This window comes from Theropithecus gelada, chromosome 1, assembly GCF_003255815.1.
Source record: "Theropithecus gelada isolate Dixy chromosome 1, Tgel_1.0, whole genome shotgun sequence".
NCBI classification, from domain to species: domain Eukaryota; kingdom Metazoa; phylum Chordata; class Mammalia; order Primates; family Cercopithecidae; genus Theropithecus; species Theropithecus gelada.
The window spans coordinates 151,332,125-151,344,203 of record NC_037668.1 but is presented as its reverse complement, the minus strand read 5'-3'; the positions used below and the strand labels follow the sequence as shown (position 1 = coordinate 151,344,203).

The 12,079-nt window shown below is 43.8% G+C and overlaps 1 protein-coding gene across 2 annotated transcripts in view; it reads left to right on the top strand.

Moving 5' to 3' along the window:
* SMYD2 (SET and MYND domain containing 2) overlaps positions 1 to 12,079 on the top strand; it is a 56,020-nt gene that overhangs the window by 36,632 nt on the left and 7,309 nt on the right. For both annotated transcript variants that reach the window (XM_025355920.1, XM_025355928.1), the window contains 4 exons: positions 766 to 826; positions 1,545 to 1,669; positions 7,369 to 7,436; positions 10,333 to 10,435. In XM_025355920.1, the coding sequence (XP_025211705.1) occupies positions 766 to 826; positions 1,545 to 1,669; positions 7,369 to 7,436; positions 10,333 to 10,435 (357 nt within the window). The remainder of the gene's footprint in view (positions 1 to 765; positions 827 to 1,544; positions 1,670 to 7,368; positions 7,437 to 10,332; positions 10,436 to 12,079) is intronic.

Sequence of the window (12,079 nt, the reverse complement as noted above, 5' to 3'; positions counted from 1 at the left end):
AAAAACAGACCATTTGTATTCTAGTAGCTTGCAAAGGATTAGGGGAGACAGGCTACCAAACTACCAAGGGGAGGCTTAACATGTTAACTAGGGAGGTGAGCGTGCCCTGCTAGACCACCTGTATCCCCAAATTGAATAGCCAGATTACAAAGACACGGCCTTGGGCCAGCTCCTGAGCTCTGCCTTTGAACTCTTGTCAACACCAAGTTTATTCATGTTCTCAAAGCCTAGCAGGTTTACTATTGTTAGCTCCTCTTGGGGTGTCTAGAACAAAGCCAGCAACACGTTTAAAGTGAATCTGGGCTCACAGATACAACCAAAAGTGTTCTTTTTGAAACACAGAATTTGAGATCATTTTAGCCTATGCTTAAAGAAAGTGTAAAATGGATGGGGGGTTTGATTTTGTTCCTTTTTAGAAGGCGAAATAATAAATAGGATGGTTTGTCTGTAGACCCAGTCCTTTTAAGTAAAGACCCTAAAAAGTTGTTGTCCGGCCCTGTTCTTTCCCATAACAGGCATTTCTGAGCCTACTATGTGCATAGTATTATCAAGGTGTTAGGTACGCAGTAGACATTTTAAAAAGCACTTTAGAAGAGTCTTTGGATTTGGTTGTTGGAGAGCCGTAGTGGTGGAGTCCTTGGGTGCCCGTTTTACTTCCTTAAGAATTGTTACTTTTTCTTTTTGTTGATGTAAAAGTGAAAGTGCCGCTTTCTACACTGGTTGTTAAAAAATCTGTATCTGTATGATGTCTTCCCCAATTGCTAGAAAATCCACCCAGAGAGAACACCTTCGGAAAAATTGTTAGCCGTGAAGGAGTTTGAATCACGTAAGTCTTTCTGTGACCAGCCATGCAGTTCTCTCAGCCACAGGTTTCACATGGGTTCGGCAGGATTGAAGCGAGGACGGGCTAGCCTGTGCTCAGAGGAGTAGTGATTTCTGTCATTACTAGTTTTTATTTTGACTTTTGTGCTGTTTTGAAAAGCACTTTTGGCTTTTTCCTTCTGAGTTGACAGGATTGTTAGGAAATAATTAAAGGAGGTAGGAGCTCCCAAGAGGAATTACTGCACCCTGAGCTACCTCCTGCTGGCCCTCTTGGCATGCTGAATATTTTTGGATCTTTGCTGAATTGCAGTCCTGTAAATAGCTGATGTTTTTACTGAAAGCCATGAAATCAGGGGTTGTCCAGTTGTTTGACTGTGGCCCAGATTCCTGGGCCAATTGGGAGGCCCTTGACTAGGCTGAAGCTGTTTATGAGTCATGGCTACTCATCCCTGACCTTGTCACTGACAGTCAGTTGAAATCTCATGTCCTGAGTGACTTCTAGTCATCAGAGGGAGAGGAAGAAGAAATGGCTTGCTTTCTTTCCCTAGGGTTTGTCAGTTAAACCAAGTGATGGGGAAGAATGTTCTCTGGGGGTTCAACATGTTAGTTTTGGGGTTTTTTTTCGCCCTTTCCTTTCTCTATATCATTTACAGCAACAATAGGATGTAGCTAGAAATCCTGTGTTTTCTACCAGGTGAGAATAATGGATTATTTATCCACAGATCTGGATAAGTTAGACAATGAGAAGAAGGATTTGATTCAGAGTGACATTGCTGCTCTCCATCACTTTTACTCCAAGCATCTCGAATTCCCCGACAATGATAGCCTCGTAGTACTCTTTGCACAGGTAAGGATGCCGACAGCAGGTAACACTCAGTCTGGCCTTTCCCTCTCCAAGCCCCTCTCCCCAGCACGCACTCAGTGAAGATGAATGCAAATAGAACGATGACATCTTCCTGACAACGAAGCTCTGAGCCAATTGGACCCTGTGTTGCCATAGCCTTGCTTGGTGACCTTGAGCAGATCAAGGTCCTCTCTGCTGGCCCTCATTGATGGGTGGAGTGTAGGAAATTCGCCTCTGCCTCTGCCTCACAAAGAGTTCATGAAAACAAAGGAGTTGTCAGTGCCCTGGTACTCTGGCATACTTTAAGCTCTTTGCAAAGAAAAGATCATTTGAAGTTCCTACATTACATTTAACTTTTACTCTCTTGAACCTTCTGTTCTATCTGTAGTGTTTTTTCACTCTTACCAAGGCTGCACTGTTAGAGCGGAGGCAAAGACAGGTGCCCCGACAGGAGGGCCCTTTGTGATGGCCCGAGGAAGGGCAGTCACTGCTGAGAGAAGCCCAAGTGGGTCTAGGTGTGGGAAGTCTTTCCTGACGGTGGCTAAGAAATCTTGTTTTAGAGAAGCCTAGGTTTACCGAAATCAGATCTAAGGAAAACTTAGGTTTCTAAGCAAGAGCAATTTGAAAGTGATTACAGCTTTGGAAACTAGGCCACTGGCAAGGCGAAGACTTGGGCATTGTTAGGAGGAGAGAAGAAAGGGTGCAGCGGCCATGCCTCGGGGAACGTACAGCCTTCCTGTTATTGTGAGGGTGGCTCTTCCTGGCCTGACTTACTAGATTGGATTTCTCTCTCCCGTGTGCCTTTGCGATTTCGTCTACAAACTGGGCATCTAGTTGAAAGTGACCTTCCCAGAGAAATACTAGAATTCTGCTCCACGGGAGCAAGAAGCTACATCAATCTCCGGATGTGTAAAAGAGATGAAGTGGACACTTCCATGGTTTTATCTTAGAATAGAATAAGCGTTACCTAATGCACCCTTTGCCCAGTAACTCTATTTGCAGGAATCTGTCCTAAGGATCTAATCAGAAATCATAGACAGAGACGTACATACAAATTGTTCATTGTAGGATTCTTTTAAAAGCCAAAGGCAGAAAAGAAAGAACAAATGAGGGAAGGGAGGGGAGGAAGGGAAGAGGAAAAGGAAAGAGGAAAAGGAAATACTATAAATGGCCAGTAGTGGGGGTTTGGTTACATAAATAATGGCATCTCCATGTGATGGAGGGTTACATAACCTTTATAAGTTATGTTTCACAGACTGTCTAAAGGTGTGAGAAATGCTGATGACATAACATTAAGTATCAAAGCAGTATGAAAAAAGGGTATAATACGAAAACATACATAACTTAAAGATTAAGTGGAAGTTCACAGTTGTCTTCTGAGTTGGGGGAAAATTTAGGCTTTTTACTGGGTGACTTTCTGGATTTTCTACAATGAGCGTGTATAACTTACAAAAAGCATGCTAAGAAGGAGAAAAAGGCAAAAAGCACACACTTTAAAAATTACACACGTAAAGAAAGTGGCCAGGCACCATGGCGTGTATCTGTAGTCCCAGCTATTCAGGAGCCTGAGGTAGGAGGATCGCTTGAGCCCAAGAGTTCAAGGCTGCAGTGAGCTATGATCACACCACTGCACTTCAGCCTGAGCAACAGAGTGAGACCCTGTCTATAAAGAGAAAAAAAAAAAAAAGGAAGTGAGTCATTCATCACTTCTGCCCACCTCAGCTTCCCACAACTGTGAACCACTATTAACAATTTATTGAATTCTTTTATAAACTTTGTGTTTATTTAGATATATTTCAGTTATGTGAGTATCATAATCAGAAAAATATGCTATTCCTTGTAGGTAAAAAAGTGGCTTCAAGTTTTGGGTATTAAGGTAGAAGGAATAAAAGACCTTTGTAATTTTCATATTATCCTGGGTTTATATTGTACTTTCCTAAGTATCCTGAGACAGTAGATTTGGCTGAAAATGGGAAATGAGGAATCGACTTCTCTTACATTTTCTGAAAAATCGAATACATAATTTTTTTCTGGATTAGATGAAGTGTGGTTATATGAGAAAGCAGAGAGATGAAGTAAACATAAAGTATCTACTTTTCTGGCTATGGAAAAAGATAGCTTTTCCTCTAACGCAGTGATGCATGCTGATAGGATTTCTCAAAGTTGATGCAGTAGTTATAGGACCACATTTTCATAACCAAAAATCAAGTCACTTGATTTCACAAGTAGAAGTATATTTGTGGTGAAAGTAACTGACTCTTTGAAATATGGACTGACTCAGAAAATTCAGGGCATTCGTATACCTTAAAAATGTGTATATACACACACATATACATACACATGTATACACACACGTGACTACAGAGAATTAATTCCTTTACTGACTTTATCAAATAAGTATACATTTTGAGATTATATGTGTTCACACAAATATACACACATATACTTTTTTCATATGTAAATTTGAAAGGGGGCATTTACTATCCCCAAAGAAAACTCCAAAGCAAAAATGCAAAGTGCTGCCGTAGCCACATGCCACTGGTCCCACCTCTCAGCCGGCAGCTACGTGTCTGCTGTTCCAGCCCCTGAGCCCTTTCCACCGTCTGGTCCACGGGAGGCTGTTGTGGGTTACCTCGAGACCTGGCAGCAGCTGGCAGCAGAAGGTGACCACACATCTTTGACAGCATCGAGGTGTGTTCTAATCACTGGGAACATATGTATGATTGGGAAGTGTATTTTTGGTGTGCAGCCGACATCTAGTCTAAATGCTAATTATGAGAATAGCTTTAGCAAGGTTCTTACGCCTGATTTGACTTCAGCAAAAGGACCATGGACCGTGCATTTTTTCTTAACACATAAGTTCACTTTTTTTTCTCTAGGGATATTTCAGAAGGGAGGGAAAGCTGGCAGGAAAATTGCTATGTAAGTAGGCTTAAACACCATCACGAAAAGAAAAGTAATGACTCTTAGGCTCATGGAAGCCTTAGCTTATGAAGAAACACACACAGTCTTCCACAGTAAGAGGAGCAGGGGAGGGAATAAAGGGACTGATGGTCATAAAGTGATTGAGTCTGAAGGAATCTGGAGTCATCGACTGGTCTAAGTGGGCTTGCTGCAGAGGAGGAACTGAAAAAGCAATGAAACAAGAATCTCATCTCCCAAAGTAGTCAGAAGCTGTCCCTAGCTAAGTTTTGAAAACTGTTGCAAACTTGTCTGATTCATTGTTTCATTCTGAAAACATTTGTACCAGACACTGCTGAGGCGTGCTAGTATTCAGTCTGAGATGATACACAGATCCTTTAGAAGCCACTGTAATACAGGATACAGGTCATGCTCTGGTAATTTTGTTGAATGAATGAAAATTTTAATTTACCCTTACCTAGTGTTGGTTGATGGTCATTGGTTAATGGTTGTTTGTCAATGTCTGTATGACAGAATTGGTCAGGGTACTTAGAGTTGGCACAAAAAATAGTATGCTAAGTCTTCTACTGACAAACGCCCAACCCCTCAGGATTTCAAAGACTGTGTATTATTTTACTAACCCACAGTACCCTCCCATTTTGTGCTTTTTATGTTGAATTGTGAGTACTGCAAGTCATACCCATCATTCAGCTCTTATCACTTTGTATGCCAAGGTTTTCAAGCACCTGTGTTTGGCCCTTTAACGTGAAGCACAATAACCACATTAGCCTTTAGTAGATCTGACCAGTTTTAGAAGGAACATGGTACAGTGTGAAGAAACCAGAGCTGCTGTCAGAATTGAATTCTGACTCCTGTTCTGCCACTTATCATTTACATGTCCTTGAGCAAGTCACTTAATCATTGAACCTTCCTGAGCCTCAATTTTCACATCTGTAAAATGAGTTGCTGTAGTAATGCTATAGTGATACTACAGATTTATGAGATGGTAAATCTGAAGTACCTAGCACAGTGCCTGGCCCAGAGTGAGTGCTCGGAGGATGCTAGTTTTACAAAGCCCATCTGTTGACCTGAATTGTAACAGTTCAGTGTCTCCAAGTGCAGAAGAGAGTGGATTGGAATTGTTCAGTGTGAGTGCCTCACGGACAGAGACTTCATAGCAGCGTGGGACAAGCAGGGGTCTCAGCCTTTGTCACCAAGTAGCTTTGTGACTGTAGACAAATCATTGTTCCTCTCTGACTTCAGTTTCGTCCTCTAAAACGTAGACTCTGGGTTTTCTTCCAGCACTGAAATTTTAGAGACATATGAAGATCACCTACTGAATTGTCTTCTAATAGTCTGGTGTTCTTTGACGCCACAAATTTTCAACCTGTTTGTCTTTCTGTGCCCAGTGCCCAGCATATAAGGGCTCCCAGGACATATCTGTGGAAAGAATGAGTTTATAGAGCAGTACATAAGTTAGACATGTATAGTCCTCATTTTCAGCCTGCTTGCTCTAAGTTAGGCTTCCAGAATGGTGAAAGTTGCCCTTGGTATTTTTCTATGCAATGTTTCTTTTTTTTTCTTTTTTCTTTTTTTGAGATAGAGTCACACTGCTGTCCAGGCTGGAGTGCAGTGGTGCAATCTCAGCTCACTGCAATCTCCACTTCCCAGGTTCAGGTAATCCTCCTGCCTCAGCCTCCCAAGTAGTTGGAGCAGTTGGGATTACAGGTGCATGCCACTAGGCCCGGCTAATTTTTGCATATTTAGTAGAGACAGGGCTTCATCATGTTGGCCAGACTGGTCTTGGACTCCTGACCTCAGGTGATCTACCCACCTTGGCCTCCCAAAGTGCTGGGATTACAGGCGTGAGTCAGCTGCCCCGCACATTTCTTTTAAAGGATGAGAAGGTGGCCTGTAGTTGATTCGGCTGAGACTTGAAAGGCAAGGTGTCAGTGCCTTTGCTTTAAGCCCTCAATCCCTCTGCCTTCCCTAACAGAGAGAGGGATAGCAATTAGATTAGATGAATAAGGGCTTCATATTGCCGCCTCACCTTATGAGATGAGCATTGGATTGATTCCTTTTTTTTTTTTTTTGAGACAGATTTTTGCTGTTGTTGCCGAGGCTGGAGTACAATGATGCAATCTTGGCTCACCGCAACCTCTGCCTCCTAGGTTCAAATATTCTCCTGCCTCAGCCTCCCGAGTAGCTGGGATTACAGGCATGCGCCACCACGTCCGGCTAATTTTGTTTTTTGTTTTTTGTTTTTCGGTTTTTTTTAGTAGAGATGGGGTTTCTCCATGTTGGTCAGGCTGGTCTCGAACTCCCGACCTCAGGTGATCCGCCTGCCTCAGCCTCCCAAAGTGGTGGGATTACAGGCGTGAGCTACCATGCCCAGCCAGATTGATTCTTTTCTTTAAAGACACAGTGATTCAGTGATAGGCTCACGATCATACAACAGAGCTGTAGCAGAATTGAGATTAGACTCCAGGTATCTTAACTCCCATGCAAGTATGCAAACATCAGTCCTCAGAGTCTTGGGGGTCTTTGGCATGCGTAGGCCACTATTCACATGGTAGGTAGGCTACGCTAAGGGATGCATCACAGTTCTGCTTGTTTGTTTATATGCATGGAACCGATAAGTAAATTTTGTTTGAACAATAACATGGGCAAAAGAAAGGTTTTAAAACCACTACACCAAAACATCTTCCTAATTTGTTAAAGGTCAAAATTTTAAAAAATGATCTCTACCCAGAGAGAAGCTCCAGCTCATTTTTTTTCTCTCTCTCTTTTTCTCGCCACAGGTTAACTGTAACGGCTTCACAATTGAAGACGAAGAACTTTCTCATTTGGGATCAGCGATATTTCCTGAGTAGGCTGAGTTTGACCTCATTTCTTTCCTTTTTACTTAACACTAATTTGATTTTTTTTTTTTTCATTTTTAAATAACCCACCTAACTGCATGTGGCAGACATGAAACTCCAAGTGAATTAAAACAGCTTTTTAATCTGCCAGGTTTCAAAATATTTCCCCTACACTTAAGGATCCAAAGGTAGTAGTTAAGAGAACAGTTGCTTGTTAAGTCCTGCTAGGCAGAGAGCTGTCATTAAAGAATATTTGATAGTGTGCATAGAAGAAACAGCCCATGCCCTGCTGAGAAATTTGCTTTCTGCCTATCTGTGGTTCTGGAAATCTTTGCATTTCTTATGCTCAAAGTGAAACATTAATTGCCAACCAAGACTTGGCCACAGGCTTGAGTACAGAATATATGAGCTTCTTCTCCATCTGTCCTTTTTGATAAATACCAGTACAGAAACAGCACAATTTGGAGGGAGAATATCCTGAAGTAGTGGGCCGGAGAAAAATTTCAAAGAACTGTAGGATTTTCTCTTGACTTGAAGAATACTTGAGTAATTCAACAAAGGCTAGCCAGTTGACAAATGGAGATCGTTGTAGATCTGACTTTAATGGATTGCCAAGAATGATTCTGCCTTTGTCCGTCTCATGGAATGAGTATTTCCAAAATGCTTCAGTCCCTGAAATCAAACCCTTGCTTCACAGGTAGAGCCAAGGAATTCATCATGCATCCCCCCGCCTCCAAATTAATCCACATTGTAGATGAGTTCTATCTAGAGGGAGGTTGCTTAACATATGCTGCAGGGGTCTTTGGCAGGAGGTTGCCACATATGTAGGAGACCCTTAACACTCATGCATTTGCCCTGCGTGATGTGCCTGCCCTTAGCTCTGTGCGTCTCTGCCAGACGTTGTACACTGTGTAGGTCAGAAAGAGAAGAATACGTACGGTCTGTGTCTCATGAGCAGCTGTCACAGGCTTACTTGAACCAGAGAGACTCAAAGTTTATTCATGTAATATTTGTCCTTGGGGCCAAAATGGCATCATCTGCAGTTGGAATTCTGGTAGTGAAGAAGGAAGCTTTTTTTTGTTTAACTTCAGCCCCTGGAAAAAGGCAGGAGAAAAAGAGGGCGTTGGACCCATTGAAGAAGGCGCGTATTGACACCTTTAGAACTGAAATGAACTATGGAATGTCTCTGTTCTCAATATCTTAAAAGACTAAAAGATTAAGAGTGAGGTGCTACCAGGCGCAGTGGCTCACACCTGTAATCCCAGCACTTGGGGAGACCGAAGCAGGCAGATCACGAGGTCAGGAGTTGGAGACCAGCCTGACCAACATGGTGAAACCCCGTTTCTACTAAAAATAAAAAATTAGCTGGGCATGGTGGCACACACCTGTAATCCCAGCTACCCAGGAGGTTGAGGCAGCAGAATCACTTGAACCCAGGAGGTGGAGGTGGCAGTGAGCTGAGATTGCGCTACTACACTCTAGCCTGGATGACAGAGTGAGACTCCATCTCAAAAAAAAAAAAAAAAAAAAAAAAAAAAAAAAGGTGCTTTGAGGATTCACACCTGTCAGTGGTTGCCAACAGAATTGTGATACCAAGAGCACACATTATTTTAGGGTCTTTGCCTTAGTGCATTTCCCCTACCTTCATTAAAAAGATACCTGAGTCTGCCTTGAACTATTTAATACTTCCGCAAGATGGTTTTAGAAATGTGCTTTTATTTTAATACAACTACCCTTTGATGCATTTGTGTATTTGATTTCCTAGGGCCTGATTCCTTGGGCATCACTTTCCAGGAAGCCAAGTGGGCCTTGGTGAAGTGCAGAGGTGGCCCTCCCCAAGGTCAAGACCAGGAAGTTGCTACCTGTTTATCTCAGGCACCACACCAGCCACATACTTTGCTTAGGCCTTTAGCAACCAGGAGGTGGGGGAGTACCCTTGGCCATAACCAGCCTGAGGCAGTTCATCCTCGTCAGGCTTCGAAACCCCTTTCCCTTTTTGTATTCTTGGAGCACGCAGGAGAGGGGCTGTGGTCTCTGGAGGGTCAGGGAGGTGACATGGGCCACCAGAGCAATGACACACATGGCTGTGAGTGCCCGTAAGAGCATGAGCCCCAGTTTCTGGGCAGTTTTAATTGGGGGAAGAAATCCCTTTGGGCTGAAATCATATCGGCATTGTGATTTCAAAGGCAGCATTTTCAGAGATCAAGCACTTTTTCCCTGTAGTTTAGAAATTTCTGTTCTCAGAACTTTGACCTTGATATAATCAGAAAGCTCAAAGCACCTCGCATAGGCGAATCTCTCTCTCTCCTTCTCGCTGTCCCTGAAAAGCAGACAGTGAGCAGCAGGAGCAGTAATGTCCCAATTTTCCAGATGAGGAAATTGAGGTGCAGAGAAACTCAGACGGGTGTCTCCGGGTCTCTCAGGGGAGCACACACCCTTCCTCCCTTAGGAAGCTGGCATTTCTCAACATCTGAAAAACACGTGAGAAATAATCCACTAATACAAAAACTGCTTGAAAACGACAACACACCTGTCTTTGACAATGTATAGTGGAGTAGCAGTTAGCTGTGGGTATTGGGCTCTGAGAGCCGCCTTCTATCAGGAAGGAGTATTTGTGGCATTTATTGTTTTTGCTGTTGTGTGTTTTTTGGTTTTGGCTTAGATAGTATGTGAATTGTGGATTTCAGTTTTTCATAAAACATCTAAGGTGAAAGTCTTAGATGGTAGATAGGATTATCAGTGCGCGCAGAACAACCTCTTAGAATATGATAGCCAACTATTAGATTTTTTAAAAAATGTCTTGCAAAGATTCAGTTCCTCGGACTTAGCAAGTAAGTAGCGAAGGAGACTAAACAGTCTGCCTATCTCATTTTTAAAAACTGGGTTTTCTCTTCTGACTGACAGTGTTGCATTGATGAATCATAGCTGTTGCCCCAATGTCATTGTGACCTACAAAGGGACCCTGGCAGAAGTCAGAGCTGTACAGGAAATCAAGCCGGGAGAGGAGGTGAGTTCATGGCTATGGGTGGCCGCAGCAGGGGGCTTGAGACTACTCTTTTAAAAGGCAGTGTGGACAGATCCGTGCAGTGTCACTTGACTGAATGAGCTGTGAGTGCCTCCAGCAGTTTAGCTGCGTCCGCCCCCAGGCTCTCCAGGAGTCGGTGATCAGGTTTGTGACCTGTAGCTTAGATTCCCACACTTTGGGGCTTCTGTTTGGTGCTCACCATTTCCATCTCTGGTCAAGAAAAACAGGAAATAATAAATTTGAGTCAGATTTCTCACAAAACTTCATAGGGATTTACAGAGAAAGAAGACATTTACTACCAAAATGACCTCAGTCAAACTTTTGATTCTCTTCAGAGTTTCTGTATCCCTATTGCCAAACAGCTGAGCTTGAGCTTTATTGTATTTTATTTTTTTCGTGAATTCTTGCTTGTTTCCCACCATCCCTCGAAGGTCCGAAGCAAAAGAAAGCCAGCGGCGCAGCAATAGCTGAAGAGCTGGCACTGCAAGTGACACATCAGCATTTCATGTTCTATTAGTTCCACATCTGAACTTCAGGTCGCAGTTCACTTTTTAGGAATCTGATTCGAATGTCCAGGTATATGCAGTAATAGGAGAAGTCAAGGCAGCCTGTGGCCGAGGGGCACCTTAGCTTCCCTCCTCAGCTTCAGGACGAGGCGTGAACCAGCTTTCCCATCACCTACTCAGCGATTCCCTGTTCCCTTCCCGTGCGTGATTCCTGACTACCTCATGAGACGTCTCACCTAGGAAGGGCCGGCCTGGTGGATTGCTGTAGTATGCTCTGTGTTCTTAAGTAAATTCCCAGCAAGACACGTGAGTTTTTAGGAACTTTGTAATCACACACTTAGGTTAAATGTCAGTTTAGCAATTTGTAATGCTATTGTACGGTACACGCCTGGGTATTTGAAGTGTGAAGTGTAACTGTCAGTGTGCTGAATGAGAAGTGCTTTGCCTTCTCTGGAAGGCACTCACTAATCCACAGCTGCCTGGGAGCTGAAGCCCAAGGTGCAGGTTGGCCCTTCTACCTTCGGCTAAATCCATCATGATGAGGGCGTGTCCCTTTTCGGCTGGGGTGTCTGAGTTTCCAAAGGTCTTGCAGAGACTGCCCTGAAGCCTTTCTTTAAACAGGTTAATTGCAGCCAGTCAGAATGCAATCACCCGGCTCCAGTGTGCCTGTGGGCTGACTGCAGAGATGAGCCGGTTGTCAGCTAGGCTGGCACAGTCTGGCTGTGAGCAGTGGTACTGGAGTGGCCTTTGTCGCCATCTTCTGGAAGCTTCCGTATGTTGCACTGTGTGTCAGTCATTTCAGAGATAATCGGCAGGCTCTTGCAGTGTGAGGCAGGGCAGGGGTGGCTGCGGTTTCCTTTTGCCCTCATGTTCTCCTGGATCTGAAATGCAGTAACCTAATTTTTGGGAATTCAGTGCTTTAGGGATTACTTACTCTTCAGAGAAGGAGAAACCCCATTCCCCAGGGTTTCGGGGTGAGCTGCAACGTGTCCAGTACTGCGCCGTGGCCTGGGGAGAGCTTGGCTGCCCCTGCAGCACCCAGCCCTGTGCGTGTCCTCCCCTGCCTGCCTGGTGGTGCCCGCGGTCACTGGCACGCTAGCGGCTTTGTGAGATCCATCTG